Below are 18,924 nucleotides of genomic sequence, written 5' to 3'. Positions count from 1 at the left end.
TTATAGAGAGATGCACCACTCTACTGCTTTCCCATCAGTCTTCACTGTGGAAGATACTAGCAGTGTGCCAGATGTTGAGGGGTGTGAAGGAAGGGAAATGAGTGCAATTACAATTACAATCAGCTCTTTCGCCTTACTGATGTTGAGTGCCAGGTTGTTGCTGATTGTGAACTTCAGGAAGGGTAAGACGAAGGAAAACATACCAATCCTCATAGAGGGATCTTGTGGAGAGAGTGAGCAGTTTCAAATTCCTGGGTGTCAAGATCTCTGAGGACCTAACCTGGTCCCAACATATCGCTGCAGATATAAAGAAGGCAAGACAGCGGCTATACTTCATTCGGAACTTGAAGAGATTTGGTCCATCAACAAAACACTCAAAAACTTCTATAGGTGTAGCGTGGAGAGCATTCTGACAGGCTGCATCACTGTCTGGTATGGTATGGTGAGGGGTGAAGGGGGCAGTGGATAGTGCTACTGCACAGGACAGAAAGGAGCTGCAGAGGGTCATAAACTTAGCCGGCTCCATTTTGGGTACTAGCCTCCAGAAAGGCAGCGTCCATTATTAAGGACCCCCAGCACCCAAGGCATACCCTTTTCTCATTGTTACCATCAGATAGGAGGTACAGAAGCCTGAAAGCACACACTCAGCAATTCAGGAACAGATTCTTCCCCTCTGCCATCCGATTCTGAATCTGATATAGAAACATAGAAAACCTACAGCACAATACAGGCCCTTCAGCCCACAAAGCTGTGCCGAACATGTTCCTACCTTAGAAATTACCTAGTGTTTCCAATAGCCCTCTATTTTTCTAAGCTCCATGTACCTATCTAGGAGTCTCTTAAAAGACCCTATTGTATCTGCCTCGACCACCGTCACCAATAGCCCATTCCATGCACTCACCACTCTCTGTGTAAAAACCTTATCCCTGACATCTCCTCTGTACCTGCTCCAAGCACCTTAAAACTGTGCCCTCTCATGCTGCCATTTCAGCCCTGGGGAAAAAGCCTCTGACTATCCACACGATCAATGCCTCTCATCACCTTATACACCTCTATCAGGTCACCTCTCATCCTCCATCGCCCCAAGGGGAAAAGGTCGAGTTCACTCAACCTATTCTCAAAAGGCATGCTCCACAATCCAGGCAACATCTTCAAGTACCCTGAGACCTTATCCTTACTTGACTCCAACATCTTCCCAACCACTGAGGCCAGACTAACTGGCCTATAGTTTCCTTTTTTCTGCCTCTCTCCCTACTTGAAGAGTGGAGTGACGTTTGCAATTTCTAGTCTTCCAGAACCATTCCACAATCTAGTGATTCTTGAAAGATCATTTCTAATGCCTCCACAATCTCTTCAGCTATCTCCTTCAGAACTCTGAGGTGTACAACATCTGGTCCAGGTATCTATCTTCAGACTTTTCAGTTTCCCAAGAACCTTTTCTCTCTAGTAAAACTTCACACAGTTCACAAACCCAACACCTGGAACTTCCACCATACTGCTAGTGTCTTCCACAGTGTAGACTAATGCAAAATACTTGTCAGTTCATTTGCCATTTCCTTGTTCCTATTACGACCTTTCTAGCATCATTTTCCAGTGGCTTGATATCTGCACTTGCCTCTCGTTTAAACTTCATGTATCTGAAGAAACTTAATATTATTGTCTAACTTTAATATTATTGGCTAGCTTCTCTTTTATGTTCCATCTTTACCTTCTTCATTACTTTTTTAGTTGCCTTCTGTTGGTTTTTAATTGATTCCCAATCCTCTATCTTGCCATTAATTTTTGCTCTATTATATGCCCTCTCTTTGGCTTTTATGTTGATTTTGTCTTCTCTTGTTAGCCACAGTTGTGTCATCTTGCCTTTAAAATACTTTTTCCTCTTTGGGATGTATACAGTATATCAATAGTGCAGATTATTATCAAAATGGGGAGAAGGTTCAAACATCGGGGACTTGGGAGTCCTTGTGCAAGACTCCTAGAAGGATAATTTACAGGTTGAATCTGTAGTAAAGGCAAATGAAATGTTGGCGTTTATTTCAGGGAGAATAGACTGTAAAAGCAAGGAGATAATGCTGAGTCTTTATAAGACAGAAGTCAGGCCGCATTTAAGAGTATTGTCAACAGCTTTGGGGCCCATATCTCAGAAAGGTTGTATTGTCATTGGAGAGAGTCCAGAGAAGGTTCACAAGGATGATTCTAGGAATGAAGGGGTTAACAGATATGGAGCATTTGCCAGCTTTGGGCCTGTACTCACTGGAATTTAGAAGAATGTGGGACAATCTCTTTGAAACTTACCGAATGTTGGAACGACTAGATAAGGTGGCGGTGGTTAGGTTGTTTCCTGTGGTGGGGGTATCCAGAACTAGAGGGCACATTCTCAAAATTGAGGGGCGACCCTTTAGAACAGAGGTAAGGAGGAATTTTTTTAGCCAGAGAGTAGTGAATCTGTGGAATGCTCTGCCACAGACTGCGGTGAAGGCCAAGTCCGTGGATATATTTAAGGTGAAAGTTGATAGTTTCTTGATCAGTCAGGGCATCAAAGGACATGACGAGAAGCCAGGAATATGGGGTTGAGTGGGATGTGGGATCAGCCATGATGAAATAGCAGAGTAGACTCGATTGGCTGAATGGCCTAATTCTGCTTCTATGTCTTACAGTCTTATGGATGTGAAGCTGAGGCTTTATAAGGCACTGCTGAGGCCTCACCTTGGTATTGTGAACAGTTTTGGGCTTCTTATCAAAGAAAAGATGTGCCTGCATTAGAGAGGGTTCAGAGGAGGTTCACAAGGATGATTCTGGAAATGAAAGTGCATCATATGAGGAACGTTTGATGCCTCTGGGCCAGTACTCACTGAAACTTAGAAGGATGAGGGGGATATCATTGAAACCTTCTGAATGTTGAAAGGCCTAGACAGAGTAGTTATGGATAGGTTGTTTCCCATGGTGGGGGAGACTAGGACAAGAGGGCACAGTTTCCATTTAGAGGGGCATTCATTTAAAACAGAGATGTGGGGAAATGTGGTGAATTTGTGGAATTTGTTCCCACAAGCAGCTGTGGAGGCCGGGTCGTTGGGTGGATTTAAGGTGGAGATTGATAGGTTCGTGATTGGCTACGGTATCAAAGGTTATGGGGAGAAGGGCGGGGAGTGAGGCTGAGGAGGGGAAGAAAGGATCAGCCGTGATTGAATGGTGGAGCAGGTTCAATGGGCCAAATGGCCTCATTCTGCTCCTATGTCTTATGGTACTTAAAAGCTTCCCAATCCACTAACTTCCAGCTAATTTTAGATCTAATATACACCTTCTCTTTGGCTTTTATGTTGGCTTTGACTTCTCTTGTTAGCTATGATTGTGTCATCTTGCCTTTAGAATACTTCTTCCTCTTTGGGATGTATATATCCTTTGCCTTCTGAATTGTTTCCAGAAATCCAGCCACTGCTGTTCTGCCGTCATCCTTGCCAGTGTTCTTTACCATTCACTCCACTGTAATACTGATACATTTGACTTTATCTTCTCCTTCTCTAATTTTCAGGGCCAATTTGATCATATTACGATCACTTGCCCCTCAAGGTTCTTTGACCTTAAGCTCTGTAGTCAATTCCAGTTCATTGCACAACACCCAATTCAGAATAGCTGATGCCGTAGTGGGCTCAACCACAAACTGCACTAAAAAGCTATTCGTAGGCACTTTAGAAAATCCCCACCAACCTGATTTTCCCAATCTGCCTGCATATTGAAATCCCCCATCACTATTGTAACATTGCTGTTTCGGTATGCATTTTCTTTCTCCCCTTGTAACTTGTAGACCACATCCTTACTACTGATTGGGGTCTGTATATAACTCTCATCAGGATCTCTTAACCCTTGCAGTTCCTTAGCTCTATCCACAAAGTTTCAACACCTTCTGACCCTATGTCACCTTTTTCTAATTATTTGATTTTGTTTTTTTTACCAAGAGCAACACCATCTCTGCTGCCTTCCTGCATGTCTTTTCGATACAATGTGTATCCTTTGATATTAAGTTCCCAGTTACGTATAATTTTCTTTCAGCCATGATTCAGTGATGCCTACATCAAACATTCAAATCTGTAACTGTGCTACAAGTTCATCTACCTTATTCTGTATACTATGCACATTCAAGGGTCAGACACCCTGAGCCAATAGACTGGTCCTGGACTTATTTTCCATCTGGCATAGTTTGCATTTTGTTGTTTGATTGTTTGTGGTTTTTGTATTGATATATTTAGCTCTATTCTTGGTTGGTGCGGCTGTAACGAAACCCAATTTCCCTCGGGATCAATAGAAACATAGAAAATAGGTGCAGGAGTAGGCCATTCGGCCTTTCGAGCCTGCACCGCCATTCAGTATGATCATGGCTGATCATCCAAATCAGAACCCTGTACCAGCCTTCCCTCCATACCCCCTGATCCCTTTAGCCACAAGGGCCATATCTAACTCCCTCTTAAATATAGCCAATGAACTGGCCTCAACTGTTTCCTGTGGCAGAGAATTCCACAGATTCACCACTCTCTATGTGAAGAAGTTTTTCCTAATCTCGGTCCTAAAAGGCTTCCCCTTTATCCTCAAACTGTGACCCCTCATTCTGGACTTCCCCAACATCGGGAACAATCTTCCTGCATCTAGCCTGTCCAATCCCTTTAGGATTTTATACGTTTCAATCAGATCCCCCCTCAATCTTCTAAATTCCAACGAGTATAAGCCTAGTTTATCCAGTCTTTCATCATATGAAACTCCTGTCATCCCAGGAATCAATCTGGTGAACCTTCTTTGTACTCCCTCTATGGCAAGGATGTCTTTCCTCAGATTAGGGGACCAAAACTGCACACAATACTCCAGGTGTGGTCTCACCAAGGCCTTGTACAACTGCAGTAGTACCTCCCTGCTCCTGTACTCGAATCCTCTTGCTATAAATGCCAGCATACCATTCGCCTTTTTCACCGCCTGCTGTACCTGCATGCCCACTTTCAATGACTGGTGTATAATGACACCCAGGTCTCGTTGCACCTCCCCTTTTCCTAATCGGCCACCATTCAGATAATAATCTGTTTTCCTAGTTTTGCCACCAAAGTGGATAACTTCACATTTATCCACATTAAATTGCATCTGCCAAGAATTTGCCCACTCACCTAACCTATCCAAGTTACCCTGCATCCTCTTAGCATCCTCCTGACAGCTAACACTGCCGCCCAGCTTCGTGTCATCCGCAAACTTGGAGATGCTGCATTTAATTCCCTCATCCAAGTCATTAATATATATTGTAAACAACTGGGGTCCCAGCACTGAGCCTTGCAGTACCCCACTAGTCACTGCCTGCCATTCTGAAAAGGTCCCGTTTATTCCCACTCTTTGTTTCCTGTCTGCCAACCAATTCCCTATCCACATCAATACCTTACCCCCAATACCGTGTGCCTTAAGTTTGCACACTAATCTCCTGTGTGGGACCTTGTCAAAAGCCTTTTGAAAATCCAAATATACCACATCCACTGGTTCTCCCCTATCCACTCTACTAGTTACATCCTCAAAAAATTCTATGAGATTCGTCAGACATGATTTTCCTTTCACAAATCCATGCTGACTTTGTCCGATGATTTCACCGCTTTCCAAATGTGCTGTTATCACACCTTTGATAACTGACTCCAGCAGTTTCCCCACCACCGATGTTAGGCTAACCGGTCTATAATTCCCTGGTTTCTCTCTCCCTCCTTTTTTAAAAAGTGGGGTTACATTAGCCACCCTCCAATCCTCAGGAACTAGTGCAGAATCTAAAGAGTTTTGAAAAATTATCACTAATGCATTCACTATTTCTTGGGCTACTTCCTTAAGCACTCTGGGATACAGACCATCTGGCCCTGGGGATTTATCTGCCTTTAATCCCTTCAATTTACCTAACACCACTTCCCTACTAACATGTATTTCACTCAGTTCCTCCATCTCACTGGACCCTCTGTCCCCTACTATTTCTGGAAGATTATTTATGTCCTCCTTAGCCAAGACAGAACCAAAGTAGTTATTCAATTGGTCTGCCATGTCCTTGCTCCCCATAATCAATTCACCTGTTTCTGTCTGTAGGGGACCTACATTTGCCTTAACCAATCTTTTTCTTTTCACATATCTATAAAAGCTTTTACTGTCAGTTTTTATGTTCCCTGCCAGTTTTCTCTCATAATCTTTTTTCCCCTTCCTAATTAAGCCCTTTGTCCTCCTCTGCTGAACTCTAAATTTCTCCCAGTCCTCAGGTGAGCCACTTTTTCTGGCTAATTTGTATGCTTCTTCTTTGGAATTGATACTATCCCTAATTTCCCTTGTCAGCCACGGTTGCACTACCTTCCTTGATTTATTCTTTTGCCAAACTGGGATGAACCATTGTTGTAGTTCATCCATGCAATCTTTAAATGCTTGCCATTGCATATCCACCGTCAACCCTTTAAGTGTCATTTGCCAGTCTATCTTAGCTAATTCACGCCTCATACCTTCAAAGTTACCCTTCTTTAAGTTCAAAACCTTTGTTTCTGAATTAACTATGTCACTCTCCATCTTAATGAAGAATTCCACTATATTATGGTCACTCTTACCCAAGGGGCCTCTCACGACAAGATTGCTAATTAACCCTTCCTCATTGCTCAATACCCAGTCTAGAATAGCCTGCTCTCTAGTTGGTTCTTTGACATGTTGGTTCAGAAAACCATCCCGCATACATTCCAAGAAATCCTCTTCCTCAGCACCCTTACCAATTTGGTTCACCCAATCTACATGTAGATTGAAGTCACCCATTATAACTGTTGTTCCTTTATTGCACACATTTCTAATTTCCTGTTTAATACCATCCCCAACCTCACTACTACTGTCAGGTGGCCTGTACACAACTCCCACCAGTGTTTTCTGCCCCTTAGTGTTATGCAGCTCTACCCATATCGATTCCACATCCTCCCGGCTTATGTCCTTCCTTTCTATTGCGTTAATCTCCTCTCTAACCAGCAACGCCACCCCACCTCCTTTTCTTTCATGTCTATCCCTCCTGAATATTGAACATCCCTGAATGTTGAGCTCCCATCCTTGGTCACCCTGGAGCCATGTCTCTGTGATCCCAACTATATCATATTCATTAATAACAATCTGCACTTTTAATTCATCCACCTTGTTACGAATGCTCCTGGCATTGACACACAAAGCCTTCATGCTCGCTTTTACAACTCTCTTAGCCCTTATACCATTATGTTGAAAAGTGGCCCTTTTTGATGCTTGCCCTGGATTTGTCGGCCTGCCACTTTTACTTTTCACCTTACTACTTTTTGCTTCTACCCTCACTTTACACACATCTGCCTCTCTGCACTTGTTCCCATACCCCTGTTGTGAACTAACCTCCTCTCGCCTAGCCTCTTTAATTTGATTCCCACCCCCCAACCATTCTAGTTTAAAGTCACAGATAAAGTATATCTGTCTATCAAATATAATACTTTCAGTCCTGTATTCACCATTTTCTATTTTGTCCACCTTTTACGTTGCAACTCATCCTGTTGACTGCAATTTTGCCCTATCAACAGCCTTTCTTCACTGCACGTTGCCTCTGTTTATAAACCAGGTACCTCATCTTCAGCACTGTCATCTGCCTTTCCTACGATACTTCTTGCACTGAAATATAAGCAGCTTATACTAGTCGCACCATGCTCAACCTTTTGATTTCTAACTTTGTCTAAGATCTTATCAAAATCTGCCTCCACAACCTCTCCACTAACTGTTCAGGAACTCTGGTTCCCGTCCACCTGCAACTCTCGTTTAAACCCCATTAACGTAAAGCCCCTCTAGTTCAGGTGCAAAGCATCCCTTCTGTACAGGTCCCACCTTCCCTGGAAGAGAGTCAAATCTTATCCCCTCCCTCCTACACCAACTCCTTAGTCACGTATTAAACTGTATAACCTTCCTAGTTCTGGCTTCACTAGCACGTGGCACTGGTAGCATTCCTGAGATCACAACCATGGAGGTCCTACCTTTTAATTAGCATCTAACCCCCTGATTTCCCTATGCAGAACCTCGTCACTCATCCTACCCATGTCATTGGTACCTTCATGGACCGCGACTTCTGGCTCACACTTAAGAATGCTGAGGACTTGATCCTGGCACCCAGGAGGCAACATACCATCTGAGAATCTCGTTCTCACCCACAGAACCTCCTGTCAGCTTCCCTAACTAACAAATCCCCTATTAACACAGCGTGCCTCTTCTTCCCACCACCACTCTTCCCTTCTGTTGGCCTGGCAGTCCTGAACTTTATCCTGAAACCAAAACTTTCTCCACACACCTAAAATGCATCCATAAGTTCCAAATTTACTCCTTGTGTCCAGACTGAGAGCTTACACAGCCAATCACTGACGAAATTGCCATCATTCCTTATGTTGGCAGGTTTCCTTCTTGGCATCTTTGCTCAGTGATGTTTTAGGTGCTGAGCTTTCTTGTTTGTATCAGAGGACAATTAATCTAACATTGTTAGGGTCTGGAGTCACACATAGATTAAATGGGGTAATACCAGATTTCTCCAGCTAATATTGACAATCTTGAGCTTAAGCAATAGTTGATCAGTTTTGTGGCCAATGTTACTGATGCAAATTTTATTGGCTTGTTTTAACTTTCTTCAGTATTTGCTGTGATGTTACTGTAGTGCAGTATGTGATGTAGTAACCACCCCACTGTTTATTAGATCCAGATGCAGAGGTCTGCCTTCACGTTCTGCGCCTCATTCAATCTCTGATCCTTGAGCCAGAAATTTTCTCCGAAGTGAAAGCCCAGATTCATCAATCACTACCGCAGCACCGCATTCGAGAACTTACCAATAACCGTAACCCCAATCTCCGCAGCATAGCAAGTGAACTTCTTGAAGACATGAAGATGCTTAACTTTTAAGTACGGATGGTCTTTCTTCTACTAGTGGATTTTGTTGCAGAATTTATTTGTGTTTGAACATGTTATTTAGGCTACGCAATATGACATCTACTCATGACACCATTACCTAATTTTGCATCCTGTCAAATGAAACTCAGGTGCACCCTTCTTGTCTCACGTACACAAAATAACAATTCCCCTGTCATGCAATGCGGTCTTGGATTACAAGAGTGGTTCCTTTAGATTCCTAACAGTTCCTCTCCTGAATCACATGTTCAGTAATCACTAGATCAGTGGTTTCTACTCTGTAATGGCATTTCTGTGGCACAGGAATATATAAACTGCATTGTCTGTGAAGATGAGAGACATGCAGAGTAACAAATGTATGTTTGACCTGTACAATTGTGCTCTGATAACAAAGAAATTTCCATCCCAGTGAATGACATACTCAAACAGTACAACTGTCTATTTGGACTCTGTATCATCCACTGCAGTGTTTGGTCTTCAGCTTTCTGCTTGTCTGTGATGAGTTGAAGTTTTACAGTAGCAGGGATATGTATGAAGCCCCTCATTCTTCTGAATGTATCTTTCACTACGGGTGTAGCTAGCTGATGTGTAGCACATCAGTTTTGTAATTCCCCTTTCAGAATTAATAGTGGTTACATTTGTGTGGTTCCTACTGAAGTAATTATAGATTTTTGGTTTCTGTTTGTTTAATAAAAGTTTGAAATAGTTTTTTTAATTCGATCTCAATCTCCAGTTGATGCTCAAGTACTTGCTCTGGATAAAAGTCAGGCCGGAATGTTGGTCCCAGCAACTGACAAAACTTCATCAAAGTTGCTGGTGAACACAGCAGGCCAGGCAGCATCTCTAGGAAGAGGTACCGTCGACGTTTCAGGCCGAGACCCTTCGTCAGGACTAACTGAAGGAAGTCCTGACGAAGGGTCTCGGCCTGAAACGTCGACTGTACCTCTTCCTAGAGATGCTGCCTGGCCTGCTGCGTTCACCAGCTACTTTGATGTGTGTTGCTTGAATTTCCAGCATCTGCAAAATTCCTCGTGTTTGGGTGACAAAACGTCAGAAGGATTTGTGCCATTGGAGACACAGGGTTAGAAGCTATGTGGTTCCAGAGTTCTGCATCATTTGATGTAGCACTGGATGATTCTACCCATTCAGTCACTGGCCTGTTGGAATAACTTACCCACCAACTCCTGCCCTTAGTCTAATACTCTTCCTAGCAGCCTATAGTGTGTTTCAGAATGCATTTATACATTAGTTCACATATTTACCCATCAGGAAGTGGGAATTCCTCTAGGTGCCACTAAATCTGAATCCATATTTATTAACCATTCCTTTCAACAGTGGTACCTATGGTGTTGATAGAATGCAGAGCAGAGAGTCAGGAGCCCCACTACCACAATCCGCTGCCTCTAAACTTTCACCAGATCCTTCAAGCGGTAGGCAGACCATTTCACGGCAGCTTATAGAGTCACAAAGCACCCTAAATAGGCAAAAGGTAGATTCAAGTGACTAAGAGGAAAGAGGATATCTGATAACTTCACATGTCATGGACCACTAAAGCACAGAAAAAAGCTCTTGGTTGAACTGTTATTCTGCCTAGTCCCATTGCCCTGCACCTGGACTGTAGTTCATACCCCTCCCATCCATGTACTTATCCAAATTTCTCCACTTCCACTGGCAGCTTGTTCCATACCCTCACCACCCTCTTGAATGAAGAAGTTCCCTTTTTATCCTTAACCTATGACCTCCAGTTCTAGTCCCACTCAACTTCAGTGGAAAAAGCTTGCTTGCATTTACCCTATCTATATCTCTCATAATTTTGTATACCTTTGTCAAATCTCCCTTCGATCTTCTATGTTCCTGGGAATGAAGTCCGAACCTATCTGACCATTCCCTATAACTCAAGTCATCAAATCCTGGCAACCTCCTTCTAAATTTTCTCTGCATGCTTTCAATCTTATTGATATATTTACTGCAGGTAGGTGACCAGAACTACACACAATACTTCAAATTAGACCTCACCAACATCCTATACAACTTCAGCATAATATCAGTACTTTGATTTCTGAAGGCCAATGTGCCAAAAGTTCTCTTTACAACCCTATCTACCTATGGCACCACTTTCAATGAATTATAGACCTGTATTCCCGGATCACATTCCACAGTGCCCTGCCGCTCATTGTGTAAGATCTACCTTGGCTGACCCTACTGAAATGCAACACTTCACACTTGTCTGCATTATATTCCAACTCCCATTTTTCAGCCCATTTTCCCAGCTGGTCCAGGTCACGCTCCAAGCTTTGGCAGTCTTCCTCACTGTCCACCATCCCCAATCTTGGTGTCATCCCCAAATTTGCAAAATACAAAACAGCTATAGAATGGAAATGAAAAAATCTTTTCTTGTTTTCTGTCCTTCATTGTATACCAGTGCATTTCCCAATAACATGTTAGAACTTTCTTTAATTTCTTATGTAGCAGCTTAGCACAGACCTTCTATAAGTGCACTATGTTATACAAAGATGCTATTACAGCTCAGGGCATTGGAGATACAGAGTTTAATTCTGGACCCATCTGTAAGGGGTTTCCTCGTGACCTCTGACAGTCCGAAGGTGTACCAGTTAGTGGGTTAATTGGAATAGGGTTAAAGGTGCAGGTTGCTGGGCAGTACAGCTCAGTGGGCTGGAAGGTCTTGTTCTGTGCTGTATCTCTAAATTAATAACATAAACAGAACAGCACAGCAACAGCCCCAGTATCAAACATAATGCCAAATTAAACTAACTCCATCTTCTATATATTGGTGAGACCCGACGCAGACTGGGAGATCGTTTTGCTGAACACCTATGCTCTATCCGCCAGAGAAAGCAGGATCTCCCAGTGGCCACACATTTTAATTCCACATTCCATTCTCATTCTGATATGTTTGTCCACGACCTCCCCTACTGTCAAGATGAAGCCACACTCAGTTTGGAGGAACAACACCCTATATTCTGTCTGGGGAGCCTCCAACCTGATTGCATGAACATTGACTTCTCTAACTTCCGCTAATGCCCCACCTGCCCCTTGTACCCCATCCGTTCTTTATTTATATACCCACATTCTTTCTCTCTCTCTTCTTTTTCTCCCTCTGTCTATATCCTTTGCCCATCCTCTGTGTTTCCCCCCCCTCCCCCTTTTCCTTCTCCCTGGGCCTCCTGTCTCATGATCCTCTCATATCCCCTTTGCCAATCACCTATCCAGCTCTTGGCTCCATCCCTCCCCCTCCTGTCTTCTCCTATCATTTTGGATCTCCCCCTCCCCCTCCCCCTCCCACTTCCAAATCTCTTACTAGCTCTTCCTTCAGTTAGTCCTGACGAAGGGTCTCGGCCCGAAATGTCAACTGTACCTCTTCCTAGAGATGCTGCCTGGCCTGCTGCGTTCACCAGCAACTTTGATGTGTGTTGCTTGAATTTCCAGCATCTGCAGAATTCCCCGTGTTTACGTTTTTAACTCCATTTTCCTGCATGTGATTCATATCCCTCCATTCCCAGCATGTACCTCCCTCTGTAATTGGATCCTCGACTTCCTAACCAGAAGACCACAGACCGTGAGGATTGGTGGTAACATATCCTCCTCGCTGACAACACTGGCGCACCTCTGGGGTGTGTGCTTAGCCCACTGCTCTACTCTCTATATACACATGACTGTGTGGCTAGGCATAGCTCAAACACCATCTACAAATTTGCTGACGATACAACCATTGTTGGTAGAATCTCAGGTGGTGACGAGAGGGTGTACAGGAGTGAGATATGCCAACTAGTGAATGGTGCCACAGCAACAACCTGGCACTCAACATCAGTAAGACGAAAGAGCTGATTGTGGACTTCAGGAAGGGTAAGACGAAGGAACACATACCAATCCTCATAGAGGGATCAGAAGTGGAGAGAGTGAGCAGCTTCAAGTTCCTGGGCGTCAAGATCTCTGAGGATCTAACCTGGTACCAACATATTGATGTAGTCATAAAGAAGGCAAGACAGCGGCTATACTTTATTCGGAGTTTGAAGAGATTTAATATGTCAACAAATACACTCAAAAACTTCTATAGTTGTACCATGGACAGCATTACCATAGAACCATAGAAACTACAGCACAGAAACAGGCCCTTTGGCCCTTCTTGGCTGTGCCAAACCATTTTCTGCCTAGTCCCACTGACCTGCACACAGACCATATCCCTCCATACACCTCCCATCCATGTATCTGTCCAATTTATTCTTAAATGTTAAAAAAGAACCCGCATTTACCACCTCGTCTGGCAGCTCATTCCATACTCCCACCACTCTCTGTGTGAAGAAGCCCCCCCCCCAATGTTCCCTTTAAACTTTTCCCCCCTCACCCTTAACCCATGTCCTCTGGTTTTTTTCTCCCTTTGCCTCAGTGGAAAAAGCCTGCTTGCATTCACTCTATCTATACCCATCATAATTTTATATACCTCTATCAAATCTCCCCTCATTCTTCTACGCTCCAGGGAATAAAGTCCTAACCTATTCAACCTTTCTCTGTAACTGAGTTTCTCAAGTCCCGGCAACATCCTTGTAAACCTTCTCTGCACTCTTTCAACCTTATTTATATCCTTCCTGTAATTTGGTGACCAAAACTGAACACAATACTCCAGATTCAGCCTCACCAATGCCTTATACAACCTCATCATAACATTCCAGCTCTTATATTCAATACTTCGATTAATAAAGGCCAATGTACCAAAAGCTCTCTTTACGACCCTATCTACCTGTGACGACACTTTTAGGGAATTTTGTATCTGTATTCCCAGATCCCTCTGTTCCACTGCACTCATCAGTGCCTTACCATTAACCCTGTATGTTCTACCTTGGTTTGTCCTTCCAACGTGCAATACCTCACACTTGTCTGTATTAAACTCCATCTGCCATTTTTCCAGATGGTCCAAGTTCCTCTGCAGGCTCTGAAAAACTTCCTCACTGTCTACTACACCTCCAATCTTTGTATCATCAGCAAACTTGCTGATCCAATTTACCACATTATCATCCAGATCATTGATATAGATGACAAATAACAATGGACCCAGCACTGATCCCTGTGGCACACCACTAGTCACAGGCCTCCACTCAGAGAAGCAATTCTCTACCACCACTCTCTGGCTTCTTCCATCGAGCCAACGTCTAATCCAATTTACCACCTCTCCATGTATACCTAGCGACTGAATTTTCCCAACTAACCTCCCATGCGGGACCTTGTCAAAGGCCTTACTGAAGTCCATGTTGACAATATCCACTGCCTTCCCTTCATCCACTTTCCTGGTAACCTCCTTGAAGAACTCCAATAGATTGGTCAAACATGACCTAACACGCACAAAGCCATGTTGACTCTCCCTAATAAGCCCCTATCTATCCAAATGCTTGTAGATTCTGTCTCTTAGTACTCCCTCCAATAACTTACCTACTACTGACGTTAAACTCACCGGCCTGTAATTTCCCAGATTACTTTTTCATCCTTTTTTAAACAACGGAACAACATGAGCCACTCTCCAATCCTCTGGCACTTCACCCGTAGACAGCGACATTTTAAATATTTCTGCTAGGGCCCCCGCAATTCTGACAGGCTGCATCGCTGTCTAGTATGAGGAGCTACTGCACAGGACTGAAAGAAGCTGCAGAAGGTTGTAAATCTAGTCAGCTCCATCTTGGGCACTAGCCTACAAAGTACCAAGGACATCTTTAGGGACTGTTGTCTCAGAAAGGCAGTGTCCACTATTAAGGACCTCCAGCACCCAGGACATGCCCTTTTCTCCCTGTTACCATCAGGTAGGAGGTACAGAAGCCTGAAGGCACACACTCAGTGATTCAAGAACAGCTTCTTCCTTCTGCCATCCGATTCCTAAATGAACATTGAATCTTTGGACACTACCTCACTTTTTTTAATATACAATATTTCTGTTTTTGCACATTTAAAAAAAATCTATTCAATATACATAATTGATTTACTTGTTTATTTATTATTATTATTTTTCTCTCTCTGCTAGATTATGTACGGCATTGAACTGCTGCTGCTAAGTTAACACATTTCACGTCACATGCCAGTGATAGTAAACCTGATTCTGATGTTCATGTGTCTGAATAAATGTCTCTTAAACGATGCCGTCGTATCTGCTTCTACCACATCCCCTTGCAACATGTTCCAGGTGCCTATTGCTCATTGTGTGGAAAAAAACCAATCCACACGTCACCTTTAAACTTCCTCCCTCTCACCTTAAACTTATGCCCTCTGGTATCTGACATTTCCACCCTGGGAAAAAGATTCTATCTACCCTGTCTATGTTCCTTGATGTTTATATAGTTGTACCGGGTTGCTCCTCAATCTACGACTCCCCAGAGAAAACAATCCAAATTTGTCCAACTTCTCCTTCTGGCTAATATGCTGTAATACAGTCAGTCTCAGTTCAGTGGTGGGTGCAGGCAGGAGGCAGGGGGCATGAAGGCCGGTAACCGCAGGAAGCAGCAGTCCTATGCTCAGAGGTCTGTGTGGGTCAGGAGGGCAAGGCCCAGCGTACAAAGCCCTGTGCTAGTTGAGTTTTGGGTCTAGGCCCAAAGGTCAAAATCCCGTAACTGGCGAGGCCCAATGTCTCCATGTCCAGAGACAAAGACTAGGGGGGCAGCCTGTTATGGAGTTGGAGGCATGTGGGGGGAGGGCTTGTTTTGCTGATGAACATTGGAACATTATAAAGCATGCTACATTGGCACCATAATGTGATATGTGTGGACACTTGCAGGCTGCCCCCAGCACATCTTCGGGCTGTGTTGTTTGCATACTTAAGACCATAAGACAAAGGAGCAGAAGTAGGCCATTTGGCCCATCGAGTCTGCTCCGCCATTTTATCATGAGCTGATCCATTTTCTCCTATTTAGTCCCACTCCCCTGCCTTCTCACCATAACCTTTGATGCCCTGGCTACTCAGATACCTATCAATCTCTGCCTTAAATACACCCAATGACTGGGCCTCCACTGCTGCCTGTGGCAACAAATTCCATAGATTCACCACCCTCTGACTAAAAAAATTTCTTCGCATTTCTGTTCTGAAAGGGCGCCCTTCAATCCTTAAATCGTGCCCTCTCGTACTAGACTCCCCCATCATGGGAAACAACTTTGCCACATCCACTCTGTCCATGCCTTTTAACATTTGAAATGTTTCTATGAGGTCTCCCCTCATTCTTCTAAACTCCAAGGAATACAGTCCAAGAGCAGACAAACGTTCCTCATATGTTAACCCTCTCATTCCCGGAATCATTCTAGTGAATCTTCTCCGTACCCTCTCCAACGTCAGCACATCCTTTCTTAAATAAGGAGACCAAAACTGCCCACAGTACTCCAAGTGAGGTCTCACCAGCGCCTTATAGAGCATCAACATCACATCCCTGCTCCTATACTCTTTTCCTCTAGAAATGAATGCCAACATTGCATTCGCCTTCTTCACTACTGACTCAACCTGGAGGTTAACTTTAAGGGTATCCTGTACGAGGACTCCCAGGTCCCGTTGCATCTCAGAACTTTGAATTCTTTCCCCATTTAAATAATAGTCTGCCCGTTTATTTTTTCTGCCAAAGTGCATAACCATACACTTTCCAACATTGTACTTCATTTGCCACTTCTCTGCCCATTCTTCCAATCTATCCAAGTCTCTCTGCAGACTCTCCGTTTCCTCAGCACTACTGGCCCCTCACCTATCTTCGTATTGTCAGCAAACTTAGCCACAAAGCCATCTATTCCATAATCCAAATCATTGATGTACAATGTAAAAAGAAGCGGCCCCAACACTGATCCCTGTGGAACACCTATGTTGTATATGTAATAAATATGAATCTGAATCCGAATCAAGGTAAATGTAAAGCCCCTCCAAAACCTCCACACCCTTCCTGCCATTGGGCGACCAGAAATGAATACAAAACTCCAGATGTGGCCTTACCAAAGCTTCATATGTGCTGAGTACGATTGATGGAGGCGAGCATGCTGCCCGCATTCTTTACCACGCTGTCTACCTGTCATTGACGAGCCACTTTAAGGGAACTGTGGATGCCCTTCCACACCTTCGGGACACTTTCTTCGCCGTCTGTAATGGTCCTACCCGCTATTTCATCCTCCGTCGGATCCACGCCTGCAATCGCCGTTTTTTTGACTTTGTCATGTTAGGCAAAGATCGTAAGATCTTACATCTACGGACTCCAGAGCCTGCCGGCCCCGACGCTAGCAGGCATGAACTTTCAATTGCGGCGCCTGCCATTGATCTCAGCGGCTCCAACACCTCAGGACATATTCAAAACCCGGACTCCAGCAACGACCATGGAGACATTCGAAATGATTACGCAACCACCAACTGCGACTCCAGCCTTGAACTCCAGGCCGGGTCTTTATGTGCTGCTGTTGTGACTCCCGTCTCCCCCTCCACCACTCCGCAGCCCCGTCTTCCTCAGATCCCACCGTCAACTCCTGGGCCCTCAGAGGCTCCATCTTCCTCTCACCCCAACCCTCCCCTCTCCACTGACACCCCCAGCCTCCCCCCTCCCCCCTCTGATCCCAGCTCTCATCCGTGCCGGGTCTTTACCATCTCCTCCGACCTTCAACTGTCGGAGGCAGAACGCTCTGTTCTCAGTAAGGGCCTCACCTTTGTCCCCCTTCGCCCACACCTCAGCGAGTTCCGTGTTCGCCACGATGCGGAACTTTTCTTCCGCCGTCTCCGTCTCCGAGCCTACTTCTTCGGCAAGGACTCTTCCACCCCCACCGATGACCCCTTCTCCCGTCTTCAACCCTCCTCTTCTTCATGGACACCCCGCTCTGGTCTTCTGCCTGCTCTGGATCTCTTTATTGCTAACTGCCGACGGGACATCAACCGTCTCGACTTCACCGCACCTTGTCCCCATTCCAACCTCACTCCTTCGGAACGCTCTGCTCTCCACTCCCTCCGCACTAATCCTAACCTTATTATTAAACCCGCTGATAAAGGGGGGTGCTGTTGTAGTCTGGCGTACTGACCTCTACCTTGCCGAGGCACAGCGACAACTCGCGGATACCTCCTCTTATTTACCCCTCGATCGTGACCCCACTAAGGAGCACCAGGCCATTGTCTCCCACACCATCACCGACTTTATCCGCTCAGGGGATCTCCCATCCACTGCTACCAACCTTATAGTTCCCACACCCCGCACTTCCCGTTTCTACCTCCTACCCAAGATCCACAAACCTGCCTGTCCTGGCCGACCTATTGTCTCAGCTTGCTCCTGCCCCACCGAACTCGTTTCTGCATACCTCGACACTGTTTTATCACCCCTTGTTCAATCCCTTCCGACCTATGTTCGTGACACTTCTCACGCTCTTAAACTTTTCGATGATTTTAAGTTCCCTGGCCCCCACCGCTTTATTTTCACCATGGATGTCCAGTCCTTATATACTTCCATCCTCCATCAGGAAGGTCTCAAAGCTCTACGCTTCTTTTTGGATTCCAGACCTAATCAGTTCCCCTCTACCACCACTCTGCTCCGTCTAGCGGAATTAGTCCTTACTCTTAATAATTTCTCCTTTTGCTCCTCCCATTTCCTCCAAACTAAAGGTGTAGCTATGGGCACCCGTATGGGTCCTAGCTATGCCTGCCTTTTTGTTGAGTTTGTGGAACAATCTATGTTCCGTGCCTATTCTGGTATCTGTCCCCCACTTTTCCTTCGCTATATCGACGACTGCATTGGCGCTGCTTCCTGCAGAACTCGTTGACTTTATTAACTTTGCCTCCAACTTTCACCCTGCCCTCAAGTTTACCTGGTCTATTTCCGACACCTCCCTCCCCTTTCTAGATCTTTCTGTCTCTGTCTCTGGAGACAGCTTATCCACTGATATCTACTATAAGCCTACTGACTCTCACAGCTATCTGGACTATTCCTCTTCTCACCCTGTCTCTTGCAAAAACGCCATCCCCTTCTCGCAATTCCTCCGTCTCCGCCGCATCTGCTCTCAGGATGA

At 44.7% G+C, this 18,924-nt stretch overlaps 1 protein-coding gene across 1 annotated transcript in view; it reads left to right on the top strand.

Annotated features, from left to right (window-relative positions):
* Positions 1-8,913, top strand: part of hsf2bp (heat shock transcription factor 2 binding protein) — a 116,492-nt gene extending 107,579 nt beyond the window's left edge. The window contains exon 10 of the mRNA XM_063050163.1: positions 8,711-8,913. Coding sequence (XP_062906233.1) covers positions 8,711-8,913 — 203 coding nt within the window. The remainder of the gene's footprint in view (positions 1-8,710) is intronic.
* The last annotated feature ends 10,011 nt before the right edge of the window (positions 8,914-18,924 follow it).

Source organism: Mobula hypostoma, chromosome 6 (assembly GCF_963921235.1).
Source record: "Mobula hypostoma chromosome 6, sMobHyp1.1, whole genome shotgun sequence".
In the NCBI taxonomy this organism is placed as follows: domain Eukaryota; kingdom Metazoa; phylum Chordata; class Chondrichthyes; order Myliobatiformes; family Myliobatidae; genus Mobula; species Mobula hypostoma.
Note: the sequence above shows the minus strand (reverse complement) of the source record. Positions and strands in the feature narration are given on the sequence as shown.